Raw genomic sequence first — 24,910 nt, forward strand, 5'->3', positions numbered from 1 at the left:
TCTGTATTTATACCTTTGAACCCTCAAACAGCATAAAAGTATATGTAACTTTAAAGCTAATAGTTATAAAATCTTAGCTATAATCATTTAAAATTTTAATATAAACAATAACCACTAAAAGACAAAACAAATAAATATATAAAAATGAAGAGAAAAATCATTTATAGAGCTCATCATTTAATGTTAGAGAACCAAACAAATTAGTAAAAGCAGCAATCAAAATGTGCATTTTTTGATTTCTGTCTGAAGTTCTGATGCATTTTGATTTTCTTTTTACTTAAATAAAATTGTCATACTATTTAAGTATCTATTTTCTATAGTTATTTTTAACAGTTTTTTCTCCACAGATAAAATCAAAGACAAAATTAAAGAGAGAGACAAAGAGAAGCAAAAAGAAAAAAAGAAGCATAAAGTAATAAATGAAATAAAGAAAGAGAACGGAGAAGTCAAATTGTTGCCGAAAGGTAAGTCCTTCCAGAATAATTATATTATTGCTTAATTTTAATTGTGTATATAATCAATGCATGTTTTTCTTGGAGGTGGATTTTAATAATGATTAAATAAAATGGTGAAAAATGGTTTGAATGTAATAGATAGCATTAATATTCTGCATTACAATTTTCTATCAGTAATGTTTTTCTGTTTCATCCTTGTCACAATCAGGAATAGTAGTTTTGGATGTCTCTTGTGTTTGATCAGTTTTTAATTTTTGATTAAATTTTATCCTTAGAGGATAATAGTCATACATACATGTTAAATGCTTTTTTAAAATAGCTAATTTAAAAATGTTAGTAATACAAAATCTGCATGGACGGAATTATAAAAGTCGAATTGGGTTGTCGGGGAACAAGAGAAAAGGGCTATATGATAGTGAAAATAGAGATCATTACATTTTCTAGGATCCCAGATACTCTTCTGGCAAAGTTTGTCATTGTATTATTAAAATTCTGACAAATTCATCACCTTCAATATTAGCTGATAATATATTGAATCCCTGTGTCTGTGTAAATAACAGAATGACTTAAACATTGGATATTCAACAGAGCTGATCTCAGTATCTGTATATCTTTAAACATATACTCATAGAGAAAAAGTAACTGGTTAATTTAAATTCTTGAAAGCATTCTTGAACCAGAAAATGGATTTATTTTTTCAGTTTCCATTTTCATTTTTCTCTCATACTAGATGATCTCGTACCATAATTTTTACAAGCTGCTTTCTCCTTTTCATAACTTTGGTCTAAAAGAAACAGAAATCAGGAACAACACTTTTGGATACTTTAATTGATAATTCTTTTGTTAGCTTTTCTTTACTTATTTGTTTTGTCTAAATAGTTTATGAGAGCCCCATGTAATTTTAACTACTTCAGTTCGGATATACTACTGATTAATATTCACACTATTTTAAATGATGAATTTCAGTCTACTGGCATAGATACTTATTTTCTAATTCTTTTTTTTTTTTTTTGCTGAGGCAATTGCCCAGGGTCACACAGCTAGAAAGTGTTTATTTTCTAATTCTTAATTTCTTACTATGTAAGTAAATTCATAGTGGTGTAAATTTTATCCAGTGGTCTGTTCAATTAAGTGTTTATTAATTGCTAATTATGTGCTAAGTGTTGGGAATACAAAGAAAGAACAACAACAGTCATAGGATCTTAAAAATATAGATTTAGAAATAAGAGGACTTTAGAAGCTGTCTAGTCCAATCCTTCACTTTATAAATGAAAAAGTGAGGTTAAGGGTAGCTAAGTGACTTATCAGGGTCATGTAGCTAGATTATAAAAATAGGATTTGAATCTAGCTTTTTTTTTTAAAAATTTAATTTTAATGTTTGCATTCTGTTCCTCCTGCCCTTTTTTTCTATTGCTCTTTTCCTCATTGGAGAAACAAGAAACAAAACCTATTACAAACATGTATAATTAAGAAAAACAAATTCCTCCATTGGGCATATCCAACAAAAATTATATTTCACTGTACAATTCTAACACAGTTTCTTCTCTGTATGGAGACTGGTAGCACTTATTAGGGGAGAGAGCATAAACTTAAGTTTTGTGTGTGTGTGTGTGTGTGTGTCTGTGTTGAGCTAAGTGTTAAAGGAAGCCAGTGGTTATCTGAGGCAGGCCTGAGGAAGGAGAATATTGGGACAAGGGGATTAGCCAGAGCCAAAGCATATCACTGGAAGATGGAGTATCATGTGTGAGGAACAGCAAGTAGGCCAATATTGTTGGGCCACAGAACACAGAAAGTGTTAAATAAAGGAGTTTATATATGATCCTACAGGAAAATAGGAACAATTAAATGGTGAGACCTGCACTTTAAGAAAATTACTTTGGCAGCTGTACTGTGCATACCCCTGACTATTAAATTGGAAACAGTAGTAAGATAATATTCAGAAAGTAACATTTGAAATGAAATAATACAGTAGAAAAAAGTTTGAAATTAATCTGAGACTATGGGTATTGATAGTTAAATTCTCTTCTGATGTAGAATTCTTAGCCAAGAAGAAAATAGGAAAATTTCTAGGTATCAAAGAGGAGTTGCTGTTAAAGATTCTGAATATGATAACTCAGGTTCTATTGTATTCTATAGCAGTTGATTATTCATATTAAGCAGGAATTTGTGACATTTCAACTGATGATAAAATTTACTGATCATTAGGATCTAGTAAGAGTAACTTTTCCATCCTTCCTAGAGGAAAGATGCTGATGAATGAAATTATCATCCTTTTTTGCTCAGCAAAAATTACCATTCTTTATTTTCAAAGCAAAAAAATAATGTTTGACCACTTCTTTAGTTACTCTGCAGTCAGGGATAAGTATTCTGTTGCATGTGTACAGTTACTTTTCTCCATAGGCATCTTTTCTTTTTTTTTACTCTTCCCCATTATCAAACTAATTTCTTGCTCTTCCTTTTTCCTCCTGTTCTCATTTCTTTACTGATGTGATTCAGTTGTACTAATAGCATTTAAAGCCACAATAATGCCACTTGAATGCTGATATTTAAGACTAAAATTATTGGTTATGAGAGGCAGGAGAGCATAGGGGCGAGACTGAGCCACTTGAAATTATGAGACCTTAGATACTGGCTGTATTTTCATATTCAAATTATATTCAGAACCTTAGACTCTTCATCTGGAAATTTGACTTTTATTTATATTATCTATTTCACAAATTATAAAGACCTGTGTAAACTGTGAAATATTATCATATATCATAAATGAGCCAAGAAGCATATATTAAGCACTTACATTACTATGTAGCAGGCATTGTGGTAAGCTCTGGGAGTCCAAAGAAAGGGAAAAATATAGGTCTCTGCACTTAAAGATCTCACTTTCTAATAACTGAGACATTTAAAAATTATATCTATGAGAAATGTTACAGTTTCAATATAAGGTAATCTCAGAGGGAAGGCTGGGAGTAGTATAAGGGTCTCTTGTAGAAGAGAGGATTTGAATTAAGTCTTGAAAGAAGCTCGAGAATTCAGTAGTAGTAATGAAGAGGAAGAGTATTCCAGGCAAGTAGTTAATTGTTGGAGTGTCTGTCATGTATGAGGAATAGCAAAAAAGTCATTGTCACTAGATAATGGAGGGGAGAAGAAAGTATAAAAATCCTGGAAATTTAGGAAGAGGACAGATGGTGAAGGACTTTAAAAACCAAACAGAAGATGTTTTATTTGAATCTGGAGCAAATAAGAAGCCACTTTTTCACTGGGCAAACTTGGAGTTAACCTGGACAATTTGGTGCTTTAGGAAAATCATTTTGACAACTGAGAGGCAGACTAGAGTGAGCAAAAACAAGGCAGAGAGACTAACCAGCAAGCTATTGCAATAATCCAGGTAGAAAGTAATTAGAACCTACACCAAGCTTTTTGAGTCAACAAAAGGGATCAGATGGGCTATATGGATTATGAGTGAGAAGTCAATGATGATATCAAAGATGTTAGCTTATCTGACTGAAGAGATGGTACTACTCTTGTACAAAAATTGTCTAGAAGAAGAGGAAGAATTGAGAAGAAAAATTGACATATTGAGATTGAGATGTCTGTTGGACATCCCAATTATTATAATATAAATTGTAATGAAAGAGGTCTCATTTTTTCTGGATAACCTTCCTCTTTTAGTTGTCAATGGAAAAAATAGACTGGTACAAAACAAAACAATAATTTTGAGAAATGTATTCAATTAATGTTATTTTGTATATGTATTTGCGGCTCTCCTAAACAGAATCTTAGTTTTACTTTTTTTCTTTTCCCTTTCCTGGGTCCTCAATTAGTTAAATAATCCTATTCTTTCCAATAGGTAATAGAAACAAGTAAACATTAGTCCTTAAAGTGAAAAATTCCAGATCTATTTGGCTCTGGATTTATATTCTTGGAAACTTTTGAATTTTAGAATAATGTATATTTGAAAAAAATTTCTGTTAATGCTATGATAAAGTTTTAAAATGAAAAATGACCTTATTGTCTTATGAAAATTAATATGTAGTTTAATTTTAAGGTGGTTAGGTAAATTATAAAACTTAAATTCGTCTTTATATAGCTAGTTTATTTTTATTTTATCATTTCCTATATTTTACATACAAATAGTCCCATGCACATTACATTTAGAGAGAAAGAAAATGAGTAAAAGAGTAGAAGAAAAATAGTTTGAAGGCAAAAATTGCATTTTATGACTATGCCCTTTGTATATCCCTTAGTAGCATAAAATGGGGAGGAAGGTGTACCTTATCGATACATCTAAGAGAGAGTGTGTGTGTGTGTGTGTGTGTGTGTGTGTGTGTGTAAGTAAATGATAAGTTTTTTGTTTGTTTAAACCAAGTATGTATAGTAAGAGGTGAATAGAGCTCTTTTTGGAGTGGCATTTAGGAATGCATAAGACCGAATCTAATTGGCAATTGAACTTTTCAGTCTTTTAAAATTAGTACAATATTCTAGAAAATTGTTAACTTAGGGCATGCTTGATAGTTGATAGTTTTGAATACCAAAAGTGCACATTAATAATAGAAAGTTATTTATTCATCCTTAAGATTTTTAAACTTGATCTAAATTTCAACCTGTCAAGATTTTTAAACTTGATCTAAATTTCAAACCAAATTTATTTTGTGAATTTTAGGTTTTATGGTTTACCCTAAGCTATTTTAATAACATTTCACTAATTCTTTCAATTAATCTACTTGTAAATTTTCATGACTGTTTTTTGAAACTTCTAAGGCATATGAATTTCTAAAATTAAAAATTAAAAAAAATTTAGTCAGTTCTTGATTTTTTTTATCTGTTTTGATTTGAAGTATTAACCTGGTTGAAATATTTTTATATTTAAAATGACAAGTCATGATTATTTTGAATAACTTTCAAGTATCTGTATCTTTATAGATAGAGAGCTGGATATCTCTTTTGCTGTTATATAAAGTGAGTCAACAGGGAATTTATGATTTTAAAAAAAATTTGTTAGGAAAAATTTTTTTCTTTACCGCCCCTTTTAGCACCACTTTTTTTGGTGATATGCTTTTCTTTTTTGACCAGAACAACAGCTTTCAATCACTTCTTTTATTAAATAAAACTTTTTAATGAGCCATGATTAAAATATAGCTAAATATTTCTTCTATTATTTTTGTTTTCCTTTTTGTATTACATCCTATAAAACACATTTTGAATGAGGATAAAAAAGTAAAAATAAAGCATAGAGAAATTATTTTGAATTATTTACTATTCCCACTTTAAAAATTGTGACAACTAAAGAGATTTTGTGTGTGTGTGTGTGTGTTTGTTTGTGTTGCTTAGGCAAACTTAATGATATGGATGGTATTGAAGAACTTCATTTAAATGTATATGAGAAAGAATGGTAAGGGGAAAAATCAGTTCAGTGATTTTGTAGGTTTTTCATTCAGATCTTTTTTTAAATAACTCTTTTATGTGCAAGATAATGTACTAAACATAGGAATACAAAGACATGGTCTCTGACTTTGGGAAACTTATAAAGTTAGTAGGGTAGTTAATATTACAATAACTTTCATGTGATAGCATAAACAGTATTTAAATTGAATAAGTATTTGGAAGAAAGAGAAATTATATTTAGACATGATGGTCAGGAAAGACTTCATGGAGAAATTCCAGTTTAAGCTGGCCTTTGAATGCTGGTGGAATTTTAAAAAAAGAGCAATAAGGGAGGGAAGAGAATCCTAGGTAGAGGAAAAGAACCTTATTAAAGGTAGGAAAGATTTAACATTTCTTCAGGTAATGCTGAATATTGCATATATTCAAGATTTCATTATTCAAGGTTCATTTTAGGGATGTACTAGAAAGTAAAGTTAGAAAATTTAAGACTGAATAGTAGAAACACTTGAAAGCCAGTTTAGGCATTTATTCATTATTTGGTAAGCAGTAAGAAAAAACTCATTGTTTGATGAGGGTCATGACAAACTAAGTAGTGTGCTAACAAATTTTTTTTTTTTTAAATAACTTTTTATTGACAGAACCCATGCCAGGGTAATTTTTTTACAACATTATCCCTTGCACTCACTTCTGTTCCGATTTTTCCCCTCCCTCCCTTCACCCCCTCCCCCAGATGGCAAGCAGTCCTTTACATGTTAAATAGGTTACAGTATATCCTAGATACAATATATGTGTGCAGAACCAAACAGTTCTCTTGTTGCACAGGGAGAATTGGATTCAGAAGGTATAAATAACCCGGGAAGAAAAACAAAAATGCAAGCAGTTTATATTCATTTCCCAGTGTTCTTTCTTTGGATGTAGCTGTTTCTGTCCATCCTTGATCAATTGAAACTGAATTAGCTCTCTTTGTCGAAGAGCTCCACTTCCATCAGAATACATCCTCATACAATATTGTTGTTGAGGTATATAATGATCTCCTGGTTCTGCTCATTTCACTTAGCATCAGTTCATGTAAGTCTCGCCAGTCCTCTCTGTATTCATCCTGCTGGTCATTTCTTACAGAACAATAATATTCCATAATGTTCATATACCACAATTTACTCAACCATTCTCCAATTGATGGGCATCCATTCATATTCCAGCTTCTAGCCACTACAAACAGGGCTACCACAAACATTTTGGCACATATAGGTCCCTTTCCCTTCTTTAGTATCTCTTTGGGGTATAAGCCCAGTAGAAACACTGCTGGATCAAAGAGCATGCACAGTTTGATAACTTTTTGAGCATAGTTCCAAATTACTCTCCAGAATGGCTGGATGTGTTCACAATTCCACCAACAATGTATCAGTGTCCCTGTTTTCCCACATCTCCTCCAACATTCTGCATTATCTTTCCCTGTCATTCTAGCCAATCACATTTTCAATGTGAAAAGTGTGTAGTGACTATCTCAGAGTTGTCTTAATTTGCATTTCTCTGATTAATAATGATTTGGAGCATATTTTCATGTCTATAAATAGTTTTAATTTCTTCGTCTGAGAATTGTCTGTTCATATCCTTTGACTATTTATCAATTGGAGAATGGCTTGATTTCTTATAAATTAGAGTCAGTTCTCTATATATTTTGGAAATGAAGCCTTTATCAGAATTTTTGACTGTAAAAATGGCTAATAAAATTTTTATGGCAACCCTGCAAGATGTGTTGGAGTGACGGTAGACTAGAGGCAAGAATACTAGTTTAGGAGACTTACAGTAGTCCCAAATGTGAAATAATACAGATTTGAGTAGAGTAGAGAAGATTGGGGGAAGGAGGAAGGATAGATATAAGCAAGATTGTAAAACAAAAATCATCTAGTTGAGAATAGATTACACTGAATCAGCAGGAGGAATCAGAGGTTTTTTATTGAATGGTAGGGAGAATGATGATTTCATTTCACAAATTTAGTTCGGGAGTGGAACTTAATTTGGAAAGGAAGATTTAGACATTTGACTTAAAGTGATCTTGGGACATCAAAGTAAAAAGGTACTAAGAAATTAGAAGTGTAGGATAAGAGCTGTAATTAGTGCTTGAATTTTAAATTGAAGTTTGAATAATCAGTGCAAAGGTGAAAGTTGAAATTATAAGTGTGAGAGATCACATGAGAAATAAATGTAGAGAGAAAAAGAAAAAGGAGGAATGAGAATGGATTCCCAAAGAAAGTTCAAATTTAGAGTGCAAGAGGAGGACCAGAGAAATAAAATGGGGAGAGATTCAAGGAAATTGGTATCACTAGCATCAAATAATAGCACAGTACTCCAGAAAGATGATCCCAGGGGGAAAAAAATGGATTGGTAATTAAAGATATTGTTGGGATTTTCAAAAGCAGTTTAAGGAAATTAGTAATTCCATGTACTGCAAGCTAATTTGCAGGGAGTTAAAAAAAAGGGAACAAGATTTAAGGAAATGGAGACAATTGGAGATTAAATGTGAGAGGAAAGAAAAAAGTAGAAATATGACATTTTATTTTGGATGTAGCAACATCAGGTCAATATTTCTTTCTAGAATAAACAAGGAAAGAGAGGTTGACTGAAATATATAGAAATGCTTCAATAAAGCAGAATCCTGAAGTGTGAAAGAATTAGCTTTGAGACAAGGATGAACAAGAAATGAAGTCAGAAAGAAATTCTGAGGAGAATTCAAGAGGTTCAAAGAAGGGGGTGTCCTATACAGATAAAAATGAATATACTTATTTAAATCTTTTACATCATTTATTCAAGAGAATCATTTTAGGAAATATAATTTTTCTTTTAAGGAAATTTGTAATTTTCTGTTCTGTGTTTAGAGAGATATGGTCAGCTTATAATTTATGTAATATAACCAAACCATTATATAGTCTCTCTTGATTTATATTTCAGTCCTTTGAGTTAGCCAAGAGCAAGTATTATCCCCATTTTATAGGTGAAGAAAATTGAGGCTTAGTAATTAAGTGACTTGCCTATAATCTATTTTGCCTATCATACACAATTCATGATTTCTTCTTTTTTGTTTCTATATTGTTTAGCCCATGCTTTCTTTTGACTACATATTTTTGATTTGGACTTTTAATGGTATCAGTCTGGGAATTAGTAAACTTCTTAAGGATGCTGAAGCAACTTACAGTTGTCTGGAGCAATAACATGTTAAGTGATTGCCCTGTGATCACATGGGGTTATTATGTGTCAGCTACAGGTCTTCTTGATTTCAAGGCCAACCCTCTCATTTCCTGTACCAGATGACCTGTTCGTCTATAGCATTATGTTAATATAATCGTATTCTTCTGCCTCTGTATCTTGTCTCTGTTGAAAATAAACAAAAGCCATGGAGCTATTAGAGTTCTGTTACTATCTTTACACCTTTGAGAAAAATATTAATGACTTTATAAATTGTCTTTTTGCCATGTCTTTTTCATTGGTTCCTTCTTGGAATTTAGAGAACTACAGGATCCCAAATGAGTCCATATAAAGGCAAAATTAGCTCTGACATAGAAACAAATCAGGTAGCTTACAAATTGCCTCCTCTTCCTATTTTGCTGGTTTTACATTTATCTACATATCATATTCTGTCACTCTTCTAATTGTAATTAGCGGGGTGGGAATAGGGAATGAATTTGAGTCTAAGGGCAGTTTTCCAACTCTAAATAATGGGTGCCTTTCTACACAAGGTTAGTGTCGATAAATTTTTTCCCCTCATATTTTATGGATTGTTCAATTCTTTTTATTTTTTCAGTGTTTTTATACTTTTGACCTAAAGTATGATATTTATACTTTGTGCATCTGAAAGTCTTGATGCTCTTAGGGATAGTTTGCTTAAAATGGTACTAAAAATTTTGGGACACTTTGTATACTAAATTTTCTGTGCTGTATAAAATTAATACCCAGTACAAAGTACAATAAAGATAAAATTGCCTTTTTTTATTAAAATGTTTTACCTAAGGTATGGAATTTTAGCAGTTAAAATAAGGAGTTTCAAAACAAATTTTTCCCAACAGGTGGGAAGGACAAACCAAAAACAAATGCAGAAGACTTACAAATTAAAAAGGTAAAGAAGAAAAAGAAAAAGAAACACAAAGAAAGTGAAAAAAGGAAGCGTCCAAAAATGTATAGCAAATCTATTCAAACCATCTGCTCAGGATTGCTTTCTGATGTTGAAGATCGAGAAGCCAAAGGCATCATAGATGATCATCTTAAGGATTATATTGGAAAGAATTTGGATACCAAGAAGGAGTATGAGTCTAAGATACCAGAGAACAGTGAGTTTCCATTTGTCTCGTTAAAGGAGCCTCGAGTTCAGAATAAAACAAAAAGGTTGGACGCATTGGAATTCAAACAGCTCATTCATATTGAGCACCAGCCTAATGGAGGCGCATCAGTTATCCATGCCTACAGTAATGAACTCTCCCACTTGTCTCCTGTGGAGATGGAGAGATTTGCAGAAGAATTTGTGGGTTTGGTTTTTAGTGAAAATGAAAACTCTGCAGCTTATTATGTAATGGGTATTGTTCATGGGGCAGCTACATATTTACCTGACTTTTTAGACTACTTTTCATTTAATTTTCCCAATTCACCAGTGAAAATGGAGATATTAGGAAAGAAAGATATAGAGACAACGACTATGTCCAATTTTCATGCTCAGGTAAGAGGTTCTCTTTTTAAAAATAACTAAATGGTATTTCATAAAGGGTTTTTTTTTCTGTTTTGAATTAATTGTTTTCAATGTAGTTATGAAATGGAAGGTAAAAATGAAGTGTATAGGAGAGTGTTAAGCATAAATTATTTTCTAATCCTGGATAGATTACATGCAAAATGTTTTTAAAATTACAGTTTCTAGCCATTACTTCAGAATTTTTCCTTAAAGCTGATTAACAAAACCTATATAAAGTAAAAAGAAATCTTATTGCTCTAAAGAAAGGCTGTAGGTAAATAATAGTCATTAAGCATATATTCTTTTTTTAAAAATCACTTAAAATTTACCAATATATTTTCCCAGGCCACAAAATTAACCTCTTTAAAAATTTGCCTAAAATTCATCTTGCCTTCCACCCTCTCTCTTTCCCCTTCCCTCCATTAAATTTGTTTAGCCTTTTAAATTCTTGTTATAGCAGTCTGATTTCTGATAGTCTTTGAAGTAGAATCATCATGTAATAGACTTGGAAGGAAACATTTAGATCCACTGTAGTGACCCTCTTTTAATTGAAAAGAAAACTGAAATAGAGAAGTTAGATCTATTGCTTGCAGTGGTCACCATATTAGATTTATTAATAGAACCAGAGCCTTGTTTTCCTTACTGACAATCCTGTGGCTTTTCTATAATCCTGGTTTATTGCAGTTAATTGTTGTACTGAACTAAATTCTTTTATTATCTTTAAAAAAGTGCTATTTTTAGAGGAATTGATTCAAATATCACCTGACAACTGTACATGGTACATGGTATTATTATGTTCAGTTGATGGGGATACAAAACTGAAATAGATCATGTGTTCAAGGAGCTTATATTATGTCGGAGGATTCCAGTCTATAAATTAAGATAATTTAAGGAGGATTTGGACAGATGAGTATAGGCTTGATGGTGGAGATGGTAATGTTTGATCTATGCCTTCAAAAAAGATTAGATTTCTTAAAGTTGAAGATTAAGAAGCTGTATATTCCAGGCAAGGAAAATTCCTTCTGTGAGTGAGGAGGAAGATATAATGGAAAACTTAGGGAACAGTTTGGCTGGGGTATAGAATCTGTGAAAGGGAGTAAAACCAGACCTAAAAGGTGAGTTGGAGGGAGATGGTGAAAGTTCTATAAAGAATCAAATCTCTCAGAGAAGGTGGTTGGGTTTTTTTTGGGTTTGTTTTTAGGGTGGTGATGACATGGTCATTCTTGTGACTTAAGCTATTTTTGGCAGTTGAATGAAGGATAGAGTAAAAAGTATAATTTAGAAGCAAGGAAACCAAGTAGGTGTTTGTTAGATTCCAGATGAGAGGGAAACTTGGAGTATGGACACACGGATACAAAGTAATATGAGATATGTGATAGAAATTGAATTGATAAGACTTGGCAACTGATTAGAGGGGTGGGGAAAAAGAGAAGAGCTAATTGGCTCCCTAGTTACAAATCTGGGTGACTAGAAGGATAGTGTGGCTTCAAAAGAGAAAATTTTTCAAGAGTGGGATGGTAAGATCATGAATGTTTTTTAAGACATGATGAATTTGGAATTTGAGGGGTAATCTAGATTGAGATGGTTATCCCAGCAGATAGTTACAGTTCAGAAGAGAAATTGGGACTAGATATGTGGGTTTGTAAATAATCTTTATAGAGAAAATAATTTCATGTGATGGAAGTGAGTGAGATCACTGAGGAAGAATATGTAAATAAAGAAGAGGGCCCAGAAGAACCTTGATAGATCATGACCTAAAAGAGGAGAATGAGAAAGAACAAATCAAACAAATAGAAGAACCAGTAAGAAGAATTGTCATAGAAGCCAAGGAAGGAGAATATTTTTAGGAAGGGTTATTGTCCTTGTAAAAAAGAATAAAAAAATCAAGAAGGGCGATGACTTAGAAAAGACCTTCAGATTTATCATTTGAGAGATCATTACTCCCTGTTCTTTGACATAGAAGTTTCAGTGGAATATTAAAACCAGAAACTAGATTTCAAGGGTTGTGAAAAATGAGTAAATGGTGAGAAAATAGAGGTATTAATTATGGAAATTTTTATTAGAAATTTGGCAATAAAATGGAAGCGAGAAATAATACCAGAGTTATAGGAGATGTTCATGTCAATTAAATTTTTTTTGAGAATGGTAAAGATTATTTAGCACTAAGGAAACAGTGAAAAGGAAGAAAATGAGAAGGAAAATGGGACAAATTTTCCAAGAAATGAGATTTCGGTATGATTTCTTCTGTAGAGCAAAGGAAAACATAACTTGTGAAAATGGTTTTTGAAGTATGGAATATAAAAGGATAAGGGAGTGTGAAATAGCCTCAGGGTTCTTGGTAAAAGTAGGAGATTGTATCAGATGCTGAAATAATGTGTGAAAAGGGCTGTTTGGAATGGGGTGGGGGGAGTAGAAGGCAGAGAGAGAATTAAGATTACATAATATGAAATTATAGTAGACTGAGTTGCATAATTTGTTTTAATGCATAGTAGTTTAACAATGGAAAATGGATCTCAACTGCTGGGTTGGTTTGTTTGTTTTACCTTGAGTACATAGAAGCAAAAATATTGGCAAAGTAAATTGGTTAGAAAAAGTTTTGCATATCAATTGTTCTCATATTCCCGTGGATGACCTTTTTGATTAATTTTCAACAGCCTATAATAATTTTATATGATACAGTCATCTTTACTTTTATTTGAATAATAATCACACTGTATAAAGTAATCCAAAGCTGTAGTCTACAAAGTAGAATTTACCTTTCAATTTGCTTTCCCATCTCAACAATGAAAAATTCAGTTCCCCTTTCTCTTGGTCTCCATCAATTTGGGGTAGGTGTGGAGAGGACAACTTATGCTGAATCATTTATCAAAAGTTAAAGAAATCAGTTACTGTCCTTATTAAATCTCCCCCCCCCCCCCCAAATCCATAACCATCCTTTCCTGAAAATTTTAACCTGTGTTAACTTTGGAGTAAATTTTTGCATTGGTTCATTTTGTAAATTGCCTCACCGTAGATAGTACTTACCTTTTCCCTCTTTCTTATTGACCATTAGGAAAGACCTTTAAACAAAGAAACAAAAAATAGTTATATCTTCCCCCCAAAAAAACCACTTTAGGCAAAAAAAAAAAATTATCTTCTTCTGTCTTGAGTCAGAGAAAGCTGAGTTTGAATACTAGTTAGAGAAATAATGTCATTAGGGATTTATCAAAGGCTGTAGAATATACATTCCTAGAATGTCAGATTCATATTTGGATAAAAATATTGTACTGCCTTGTTTATTCCTGTAAATATTTTGCATTAGGGCTTTGTGCTTTATAACTTTGGAATTATATGTCTTGAGATTCTAATGTCTTGTGCACATTAAGATGTCTTCCCTCTGAATATTTTTACTCTTTGAACATTTTGTTTCTTATCTTGGTCAATCTGGATATGAGGTTGTATTATAAAAATGTATTATAAATTAAAATATAAACATTTTGGGGTATTAATAGAAACATTCCCTAAAATTTATAGAATAATCAGTTTATTTTTTGTTATTTTAAAACCTTTTGATAAAATTTTATTTGAGAAAAGACAGATATGTCTTTTTTGTTAGTTTTTGTTAGTTTAAGCCTAATGTTTTCTAGGTATAATCTTTAGTCTGCCTCAAATTCATTTTATAAAATAAGAATTTGTTTAGCTCTTTTAATTGCCCAATCTATGTTACTGAATGTTTTTCTCACAATAGCCTTGTTAGATTATAGTAGTAATAGTAACTCCATTTTATAGATGAGGAAACTGAGACCTAGAGAAATTAAGCAAATATCTATGCATAGTCACATATATATATATATAAAAAGTGTTAGGGCTAAGTTTTGAATTCTATATCTTGACAGGTATTTCAGTATTCTTTCCATAATGCCAAATTATTGATCTTCTTTATTTCTCCCTCTGAGGAAACTTTTGATTTGACCTTCTGATTATCTGTACCTATCTTTTTTTCTGTTTTCATTTATAGCAAAATTGTTAATATAACCCTACTAATAGTAGACACATTTGAGCAAAGAGCATGCATTAAAAAAATTTTTTTTAATTTTCTAAGAACTTTTTAATTCTTATAATTCTCTAATTCTTTCTTACCATTTTATCTTACCATTTAACTCCAGAAGATCTAAGGCCACTGTTCTTTTTATTTGTTTCATGAGCCACATTTTGAGTGAGAGTCCAGTTGTCTGGTGATGATATTTTTCTATGTAGGTATTTGTCCTTGGATAATATGAGGTAGTAGAAAACTGATATTTAATAAAATAAATCTAGATATAGATATTGGACTTGTGATTTCAATAATATAAATAATTTCCAGAAGAGAAAACTCCCTCTTTAAAATAAATCTTTCTGAACATTTAACTGTAATTTAAAATCTTTCAGAGTTGCTAGATCTTTGAGAGCTTAAGTTAAATAATTTGCCCAAGGAGGTTGGGCAACCTGTAAGGCCAACCATTAAGGACAGGTCCTGACTTTGGGGATAGTGTGGGGATAGTTCTATCCTCTACACCACGACTCCTTTGAAAGAACTGTGCTTTAAAGGGGAGAAAACAAGAAAAAAGTTGAGAGAGAACTGAACAATCAAAATGATGAACTTCTATTAAAAGTTGTAAATAGAATCAAATTTAGTAAATACTACTCAGGAACGGAATTCATTAAGAAAAGTAGAAGTTTTAAATTTCATTCTTATTAAACAAAGTTTAATATTTTCAAACACACAGGGTTTTAGAAGACTAATGAGATTAATAAACAGCAACTTTATTATTATAACCATAGCTACTTTGCTGTAGTAGATAGAATATCATAGATATCAATGGATAGTCAGTAGATATTGACTTGGACTCAGAAAGACTGTCACTTAATCCTTCTGAGCCTCGTTTTCTTCACATGTACAGTGTGGGTAATAATCACTTGCCTTAATAGGTTGTTGTGAAGCTTAAAATAAGATACATATCAGAAGTGCTTTGCAAACTTTAAAACACTATATAAATGTCAGCCAATATTAGTAGTAAGTTGTAGCAGCAGGAGTATCATGCTGTGCTTTTCATGATGCATTTCAAGGGGTTATGTTCATTTTTTGCCTTTTATCATGTCACACTATTGACTTTTGTTGACCTTGCACTCTACTTTTAAAAAACAACAAAAACAGGGGTCTTTTTCATTTAAACAGTCTAACCAAGCATATCCAGTACCACCATTGTAAGGTTGGTTCTAGAACTCAAGTATGAAATCTTACAATTTGTCTCAGATTTTGCTTCCCATTCTAAGCTGTTGAAATATTTTTGGATCCTGACTTTGTTATCTTGTACATTATTTATCTCTCCCAAGTTTGTGTCATTTGCAAATTTGATAAAGCATGTCAGCTGTACACACACATGATTGATAAAAATATTAAATGGAACAGGACCAAGGATAGATCCCTGGGATTGTCTCCTCAAAACTGACATTGACCAATCACTTAAGATTTCAATCTAGCCTTTAATTATTTCTTGATGAAAAGTGAAATGAGCAGAACAAAAAACAATACCTATAGTGACCAGAAGAGTGTAAAAGATCACAGAAAGGAAGTTGACCTCTCATAGTTGGGGAAGAACTAATAAAAGTCCCAGGCAGCAGAGAATAAAATATGTCTCCTTCCTACAGAAAGATGGAATACTACTAGGATATTGTATTCATAGACAGATTTCATCACTGCATAAAATATTTTTGCTCTTTTTTTTTGTTGTTGTTGTTGGAAGGGAAGAAGTTACATTTAGAAGGATGTGGTTTGAAAATACTGTAGTTAAAGACAAAGGCATAGTTAATATACATATATGCATACTATTTTTAAATGAAAAGAGGTTTTTCTAACATGGTTTGTTCCTGATGAAGTTCTTCTAGTTTTTACTCACCTCCATTTTCTTTATTTTTTATTATTTTAAATTAAATTTTGTAGTTTTGAATCAGCAAGTATTTTCTCCCCACCTGCAAAAAACTAGGCCTTGTATATTAAACCTTGTAATATAAATATAATCAAGGAAAAGATTCTTATATTAACTCATCAACTCCCTGTCAGGAAGTCATCATGGGTCTTCTGGAATCATTCCTTTGATTCAACTAGATGTCTGTACTCATCTCAGATTTTTCAGTTACCAGAATAAATAGTTTACTTTCATTTACCTTTTCATTTACATTGTTGTAACAAGTGTGTTTATCTTAAAAAACAAAACAAAGCTAAAAATTGCTTTGCATCAGTGATGTAGATTAATATTTGTCTTTTCAGCACAATTTTTCAGCCATTCTCCATTTGATAGCTATTCATACTTTATTTTATTTTTGTGTTAATGTTTCTATAGAGTATTACTATGAATACACACATATACATACATACATACATACATACATACACACACACATATAAGCAGGCAGGCAGGTCACCAGGAGGATGAAATAATATACTCAATAATTTGGAGAGTTGATAATTTTTTATTTTGGCCATAAATCTTCATTTTCCTTTCTCTTTTTTAAATCAGCTGGTCTTTTCTCTCTTTCTCCTGATTCTTATTACTATTTGTGAAGCTGAATGTAGTTACAATTATGTTAGCAATATGTTGATTTTCCTAACTTGGTTTGCTTTTTATAAAGCAGAGGTTGGAAGGGGACTTAGAATTCATCTAGTTTAATTTGTACATAAGCAAAAATAATCTCATTTGTAGTATTATAATAAGAACTACAATGATGGAGGGCTCCTTACTTCTACTTTTATATAGCATTGTTTGAAAGTTTTTCCTTATTTGAAGAAGAAATACACCATTCTTCAACTTCAATCCATTGTTCCTAGTTCTGTCCTTTGAAACCAAACAAAACAAATATAACTCTCCTTCTGTATAACTGTATATAATTGTATATACAGCATATAGTAGCTGTTACTATATAACAGTTATTCAGATATCTTGAAGGTAGCTGTATCATGTATCACTATAAGACAAGGGTTTGTATCTTATCCACCTTTCTGCATATGGATAAATTTCATGGGGAGTTTGTGAACTTGATTAGAGGGGAAAAAGGTACTTTTAGATAATAGAAAATAGAAAGTAGATTTTAAATAAGAGGTCCAGGACACATAAAGAGGGATAAGGATCCTACTCTAAGACTTCTTTAGATTAAGCTTCCCTGTCTTTATCTGTTGACGTGGTACAGTTTCAAATCTCACCATCCTTCTATGAGTAAGCTACCATTTCAGTATCCTTCTTAAGAATGTGGTACAGAATTGAACTAAGAAGTAGAAGAATTACAGGAGGAATGTATCTTCTTATTTTCGGTACTGTATTTCTGTTAATGAAACCTGAAGATGATATTGTAATTTTTGGCTGCCACATCACAGTATTAATTTGTATAGACATATAATCCCTTAAAAGAATGTATTTTCTGGATATCTTGCAAATCTAATGAAAAGGGTTTTAGACTGAAAGACTCAGTAATGGAGAAGATTGTTTCTATGTGTCTCCGAAGTTGAATACTATAGAATGTAGCTATATTGAGGAAAGAATAGCAATTGAAATCCCCTATTTGTTTGGAATTCTTTCTCACCTTTTGTTTTCTTTATTTTTTTCTGGGGCTGGAACCCTTTCTCTACTTCTACCCCACTCCTGAATTGAACAGAACCTACCAATAGGCACATTCAAACAAAATTGCAGTGGTGATGTCTGAAAATACATGTTTCATTCTGCATCTTGAATCTACTACCTTTCTGTCAGTGATGGTGTCATGTAGTCAAAGAGTGTTCAAAGTTTAGTGATTTAGGGTCTATAATTCCAAATTTCATTTAACAGCTGTGTATCATTTTATAGCTTTATCAACAAGGCATTATATGCATCTCCCCCACTCCCCATTAACAGACCCTTCAACATTCATTTTCCTTATTGTCATTCTTGTGAATTTGATTGGTTTTAACTGGAACCTCAGAGCTTCATTAATTTTCATTTCTGTATTTATTATTATTAGTGAGTTGGTGCATTTTTTTTTTACATAGTTCTTGATAGCTTGGATTTCTGTACTGCCTGTAACATATCCTTTAATCACTTACCTATGAGGGAATGGTTCTTATTCTTATAAATTTGAATCAATTCCTATGTTTTGGAAATGAGAATTTTGGAGCATAGAAACATGCTGCATGGATTTCCCTCCCCCCAGTAAAATGTTTCCCTTCTAATTTTAACAATATCACTTTTGTATAAAGACTTAATTTTTTATTCTGAGTTGTTCTTTTTATCTTCTGTCCTTTGGTTATGAATTCTTCTGTCAACAAATCTGAAAGGTGGTTTATTCCTTTCTCTTTTAATTGGTTTATGATGTCACCCTTTGTATCTAAGTCATGTCAGTTTGGAGCTATTGTGTGAGAAACTGATCTATACCTAATTTCTGACAATACTGCTTTCCAAAAATATTCCCAAGAAACTGTGTTCAGTAATAAATACTTATTCTAGTTGCTAGGATCTTTGAATCCCCACTTTTACAGATGAGTAAAGAGAGGCTCAAAGAAGTTCATGGAAAATGATAGTCTAAATTATTCAGGCTAGCTTTCTGGAGGTCCTTCGAATGGGCTTTGGTCTTTATGATGAAGGCAGGAGAGCCACCAGGAGGATGGTCAAAAATGGAATGTCTCATTTTTCAGTCCTTTTCAGCCCTTTAAATACCTTGGTATGATATACAGCACATTATGTATGTGTGAATTAGAGAACCATTACATTACCATGCTAAGTACTAAGTATATGTATACTAAAGAACTATCATCTCATCAATTCCACTAAGTTAACACCTTGTTGTAAGTATCCTTGTTTCAAGTATATGTCTCCAACGTTCCGGCCCTCTACAATAGTCCCATGTGGTAAAATAGTACCTAGCCCAAAAAGATTTGGAGCTAGGTCTTCTAAAAGTCAGCACAATGCCCTACAGTTCTTCTTTATGGGCCTTGTTCACCCAAGTAACTACATTCAAGAGCTCTCAGTCTTGTCCTCAGGAATATGATAAATGACTTTTAATGTGTTGATGAAATCTTCATGTACTAAATTCACAGCTTTCATATGAATATACTAGTCTAGAAACCTATCAGTATTTTTAAAATTTGCCTTGATCCAAGTTAAAATTTGCATATTTCTAGCAAGAATGAAATGGCCATCACTTGTATAATGTTTGAAATTTTTGTATTTTTGCCCTGAGAAAGGTAAAGATACTTGATGAATGCTTTTCTGTTTTCTGAATTTAAAGGAAAATTAAATGTTCCTTTTTTTTTTTTAAATCAAGATGACTACATTGTAAAATAAAGAAGGAAAAAAGATCTCAGATGGAAATACTTACATATGTCAGATAGGTGGAAGGTAGATGAATGAGACTTAGGAGACAAAGGGGGAACAAGGACCAATGAACCATTGGAGCTAAATAATAGACGTAAGACTCTCTTTGAGGCATAGGGAGATTAATCCTAGGAAGAAGCAGCAACTATTTATCCTTTGTGATAAAAAGGAGAGAGATAGGAGGTAGCACATGTCGATCGTGCCAAACTCAGATCCCTGTAGAAACAATCCAAAACCCCAGGCCCTAGACCTTTGGGAAAAGCAACTCTACCTTCCGTGGCCAATTGGCACTGCTTTTTCCTTAGCCCTTGCAATTATCATTCGGGGAGTGACCCTTGTGGAGGTGGGACTTGCCACCATTCAATTACTTACTGCCACTAATGGGCAGAGTGCAGGGCCCTCCTCTATCCAGATCACCTCTGTGGTCTGTCTAAGGAAGGAACCCCTTATGGAAATTTGACCTCTCAACCATCAATTTCCATTGTCTTAACTTGTCTCTTCAGCAGTCAGAGCTATTTGAAAACCCAGAAAAGAAAGTTCTCACCTCCACATTCCTTAACACTATCAAATGGTTGAATATGCTTTTATTAATGGAAATGAGACCAGAGAATACAGGTTGTTGTCTGCCTTGATATTGCTGCCTAAGCTGATTAGAGTTTTCCATGTATCTTGTAGCTAAAAACAAAACAAAACAAAACATGTGTTTCCCCTATTAGAATATGAGCTACTTGAGAGCAGGAACTGTTTTTTCTTTGCAACTGTAGTGTTTTGTAAGCTCTCCATAAATGCTCAGATGTTGATTCATAGGTCCTATCAGATGAGAGATCTCTCTAACTATTTTCTCTGAATGTAACTTGCTTTGTGAATCTCTCTTAATATTGTCTGCCTAATTAGATTGTAAACTCTCTGAGGGCAGGGATTGGGTTTTTTTTTCCCTTTTCTTTTTTTTATATCTCTAAGGCTTAATATAGTGGCATGTGTCAATGCCTGATATAGTAAGCATTTAATAAATGTTGGTTATTGATTGATTCCCAAAGCAAATCTCTTTAAGATGTGAGCAAGAATGCTCAAGTCTTGCCAAACCAGCTATTTGCTGCATCATAGTTCTGGTGAATCCCATAAGTAGAAATGATAAAGATCTGGAAAAAATTCCTAGAGTATGCATTTTTTTTTTTTGTGGTCATTTAACTTCTTTGAATCTCAGTTTCTTTAACTGTAATATGGGCTTAGTAATAGCGATAGTGCTTAAATGAAATCATCTATGCAAATCTTCCTCTAAGTTAAAGGCTAAGCGAAGACAGCAGATTTAGTGAGTGAACCAATAACTGATGTTTTAGAAAATGTTTCAGAAGATAACTGGATAGATTTCTGGACGCTGAGCTTCAAAACACGAGAATGACAGTCTACTTGTCAGGAAGGCCTTTTAATTATGTGTTTTCATGAGCCTTGTAAGCCTAATCAAAAGAACCAAAATGTAAAAAGAGAGGTGGAAAAAGAAAACTGCTGATATATCTCTTACTTACCCAAGCCAGATACCATAGGGAGAAGGAAAAATAACAATCAAAAGCAAATTCACAGACGATATCAACCAAGGAAGTGAGCATTATGATTTAGGCCTTCAAATACTTTATATAAAAATATAAACAATGTGAGTAATAGTAGTGTTGATTCAAAATTCTTATTTACAGGGAAGTAGAGTGAGTTGATACAGCAACTCATTTGAAAGACTTGGGTTCATCTAACCTCTGACACATCCCTCTGGGATTTTAGGCTAGTAATTTAATATTTTGGGGGATAATATACCTGTATCCTATAAGACTATAGTTTTCAGAATGGTTGCGAAAATGATATTGTAGTCAGTCATGAAACATGTATTAAATTCCTAGTGCCAGATTAGTATTATGCACTAGAAATACAGAGAAAGGCAAAAGACAGCCCTTCCTTTCAAAGAGTCTAATAGGGAAAATGACATGCACACAATTATGTATAAACAATATGTGGGATGAATTTGAGATAATCCTAGAGGAAAGGCTTCTTGTTTAAGGATAGGTTTTTGCTGGGACATAAAAGAACCTAGGAAATGAGAATGAGTTGGGAGAGAATGCCAGTCAGCCAGAGGGATCAGCCATTGAAAACATCAAGAGGCAGATAATGACGTGCCTTTTTAAAGAAAGAACTAGGAGGCCAGGGAAAGTTTTGAAGGGCTGGAGGTGAGACATTGGCTTTGAGAGACAAAAAGGGAGAGAGAGGGGGATAACATTGTCTGGCTTAAGCTTTAGGAAAATCACTTTGGCAAGTGAGTGCAGGATAGATTGGAATTGAGAGAGTTTTGAAGCAAGAAGACCAATTCTAAAGCTTTTGCAGTAAAGTAGGCAAGAGGTAATGAGGGATTGAATTAGGGTGGTAGCTTGGAAGGAGAAAAGGGTATTATGAAGAGAGATTGTGAAGGTAGAAATGAGGAGTTTTGACAAAGGGTTAGATAACTATGTAGACTGAGTTAAAGTTCAGTTTTAATTAATAGTGAGGTTTCCTGAATAGATTACTGGAAGGATTATAATCCCCTCTATGATAATGGAGAAATCCAAATGAGGAGAGATCCTGAGGTTTGTTTAGCACATAATGAGAATGAGACTCATAAAGGGTGTCTAAGAAGTTTTTTGAGATGGGTGATTGTAGCTCAGCTAAGACATTAGGGCAGGAGCTTATAGTTCTAGGAGTCATATGTATAGAGATGATAATTGAAAAACCTGTAGGAGCTAATGAGAATTGATCATGAATAATAAGAGGAGTGCCCAGGGCAGCATCTTGGGGGACTCCACAATTGAGTATGATGTTGTTTAAGAAACTACACTGAAGTAGTCTAAAGGCAAAGTAGGAGAGAACTGTGTTATAGAAAGCTGGAGAGGAGAGAGTATATCCCAGAGGAAGTGATCAACAGTATCCTGCCACAGAGAGGTCAAAAGATACAATTGTTGTGGGAAAAGTGATTAGCTATAGCAATAAAGAGATGATTGGTGAAACTGGAGAAAATAATTTTAGTTGAATGATAGAAGAATAAAAGAAGAGGAAATAAAGAAATAAAATAAAGGAAAGATTTCTCATGGATTTTAGTTGTGAAGATAACCAGAGATAGAAAATGATGGGGATTGTAAGTGAGGTTTTTAAAGATGAGGAAACTTGGGTATATTTCTAGGTAGCAGAGTAGGAACCTATAGATAGATAGAGCTTAAAGCTAGGAGAGAGTTGGGATGGTAGGATAATTTGTTGGGAGAAGACAAAGAGATGCATGTAGAGATTTTCCTTAACAAGGAGAAGGCCCTCTTTTTCATCTAAAGGAGGATATATCAGCGTGATAGGAGATAAACAAAGGAGGATTGTGCAAAAAATCCAAGGTTGGGACTGGGAAGAATGGCAAAGAATTAGGGAGCAGTTATACTATAGAATTTATTTGTTTATTTTTTAGATTTTTAATCGCTTTTTATTTACAAGTTATATGCATGGGGTAATTTTACAGCATTGACAATTGCCAAATCTTTTGTTCCAATTTTTCCCCTCTTTCCCCCCACCCCTCCTCTAGATGGCAGGATGACCAATACATGTTAAATATGTTAAAGTATAAATTAAATACAAAATAATATACTATAGAATTTAGTAAGTTACTCAAGAGCTCAAAATAGGTAAAAGGAGAGTATGGTCAGTGCAGGAGTGATAGCTTGGGAAATAATTTCAATATAAAATAATACCTATTCCTTGGCCTTGAAACTTTTGGTGGTAGTTCTTGTCTCACTTTTTCATTTATTTCCTTATTGAGTAACTGAAAATTTAAGTACATTTAAGAGAAAAATGTTAAATAAGTTTTAATTCTGTGATAGCAAGGGTATTATTACCAAACTTTATGAAAGATGTGTGACCTGGTAAATTACTTAACTTTGATTTGAGGTTTACAAAATAATAACAAAATAAAGGCCTTTTTCTGGTTCTTAAAGGGTTTGTTTTTTTTTGTTTTTTTTTTAGCTTTAATCCCATAAAACTTTTTGAGAATAGATAAAATGGGAATTTTCCCCAGTATTTTGTCTCTAGTTCTAACACTTATCTTTATCTTTGAATAATTCTTAATTATTTTCATATTTAAATTTTAAAGTGAAACAGTGAATGGTGTCATTTTGGGACCTGTGGGAGGACAGAATAATGAGATTGAAATCTCACTGTATAATATTCTATGAAACCAGGAATTTTATTTTATTTTCCTTGGACTCCCCAGCACTTTCAGCACTTCATTTATTTTCATTAATCAGAGGCACTCACAGAATGTTTGTTGAATTGAAACATTTTTTTGCCTCCCTGTCTCATTCTTGCTTTGTTTCCATACTCCTAAAATATCTTGAAAGACTTAAAATATATTGATTTTACACTGAAATCAGATTGCTATATAAGACTGTATTAAACATGAAAGTTTTAATTCCTTAAAATAAAGCTTTTCAATTGTTTTGTTTCTGCTCTTTGTCATTTTTGTTATTATTTTCTTTGAAACCTATTGTATTTCTACTACCATATTTTCCCAGTAGCAATATTATATGAGCAAGTAAGGATTTAAAAACTCCAATTTGTATTTGTGTGTGTGTGTCCTTTGTTGAATTAATGTTAATTCTTTCTGAGTTGTTAATTGATAATTAAAATATTTAGTTAATTAATCATAGCTTCAAGTTTTATTTCCATATGTATCTCCCCTCTCCTCTATTTGTCTTGAGACATATGTGAAGTTATTTCCTTTGGAAAAAAGCTTTTTGTTAAGTATTAAAATGCTTTTTTTTTTTTCCCCTGCCCCTTAAAGGATGTTTCTTTCCTTCTATTTCTATTTTTAGGGAGAGTTTTTATTTAAGGGAAAGTAGCATAATTATATTTTGACGGGGTAAACTTATTTCATTTCCTGCCCACATAAAAGATTTTTGGGTGGATAATTTTGAAATGAACTATCCTTATTTTGAAGAAATATTTGTGGCTTTGGA

At 32.5% G+C, this 24,910-nt stretch overlaps 1 protein-coding gene across 2 annotated transcripts in view; it reads left to right on the top strand.

Moving 5' to 3' along the window:
- Window positions 1-24,910, top strand: part of RSBN1L (round spermatid basic protein 1 like) — an 87,889-nt gene that overhangs the window by 39,944 nt on the left and 23,035 nt on the right. For both annotated transcript variants that reach the window (XM_051962016.1, XM_051962018.1), the window contains 2 exons: window positions 348-464; window positions 9,896-10,539. In XM_051962016.1, the coding sequence (XP_051817976.1) occupies window positions 348-464; window positions 9,896-10,539 (761 nt within the window). The remainder of the gene's footprint in view (window positions 1-347; window positions 465-9,895; window positions 10,540-24,910) is intronic.

Source organism: Antechinus flavipes, chromosome 5, assembly GCF_016432865.1.
Source record: "Antechinus flavipes isolate AdamAnt ecotype Samford, QLD, Australia chromosome 5, AdamAnt_v2, whole genome shotgun sequence".
Lineage (NCBI taxonomy): Eukaryota > Metazoa > Chordata > Mammalia > Dasyuromorphia > Dasyuridae > Antechinus > Antechinus flavipes.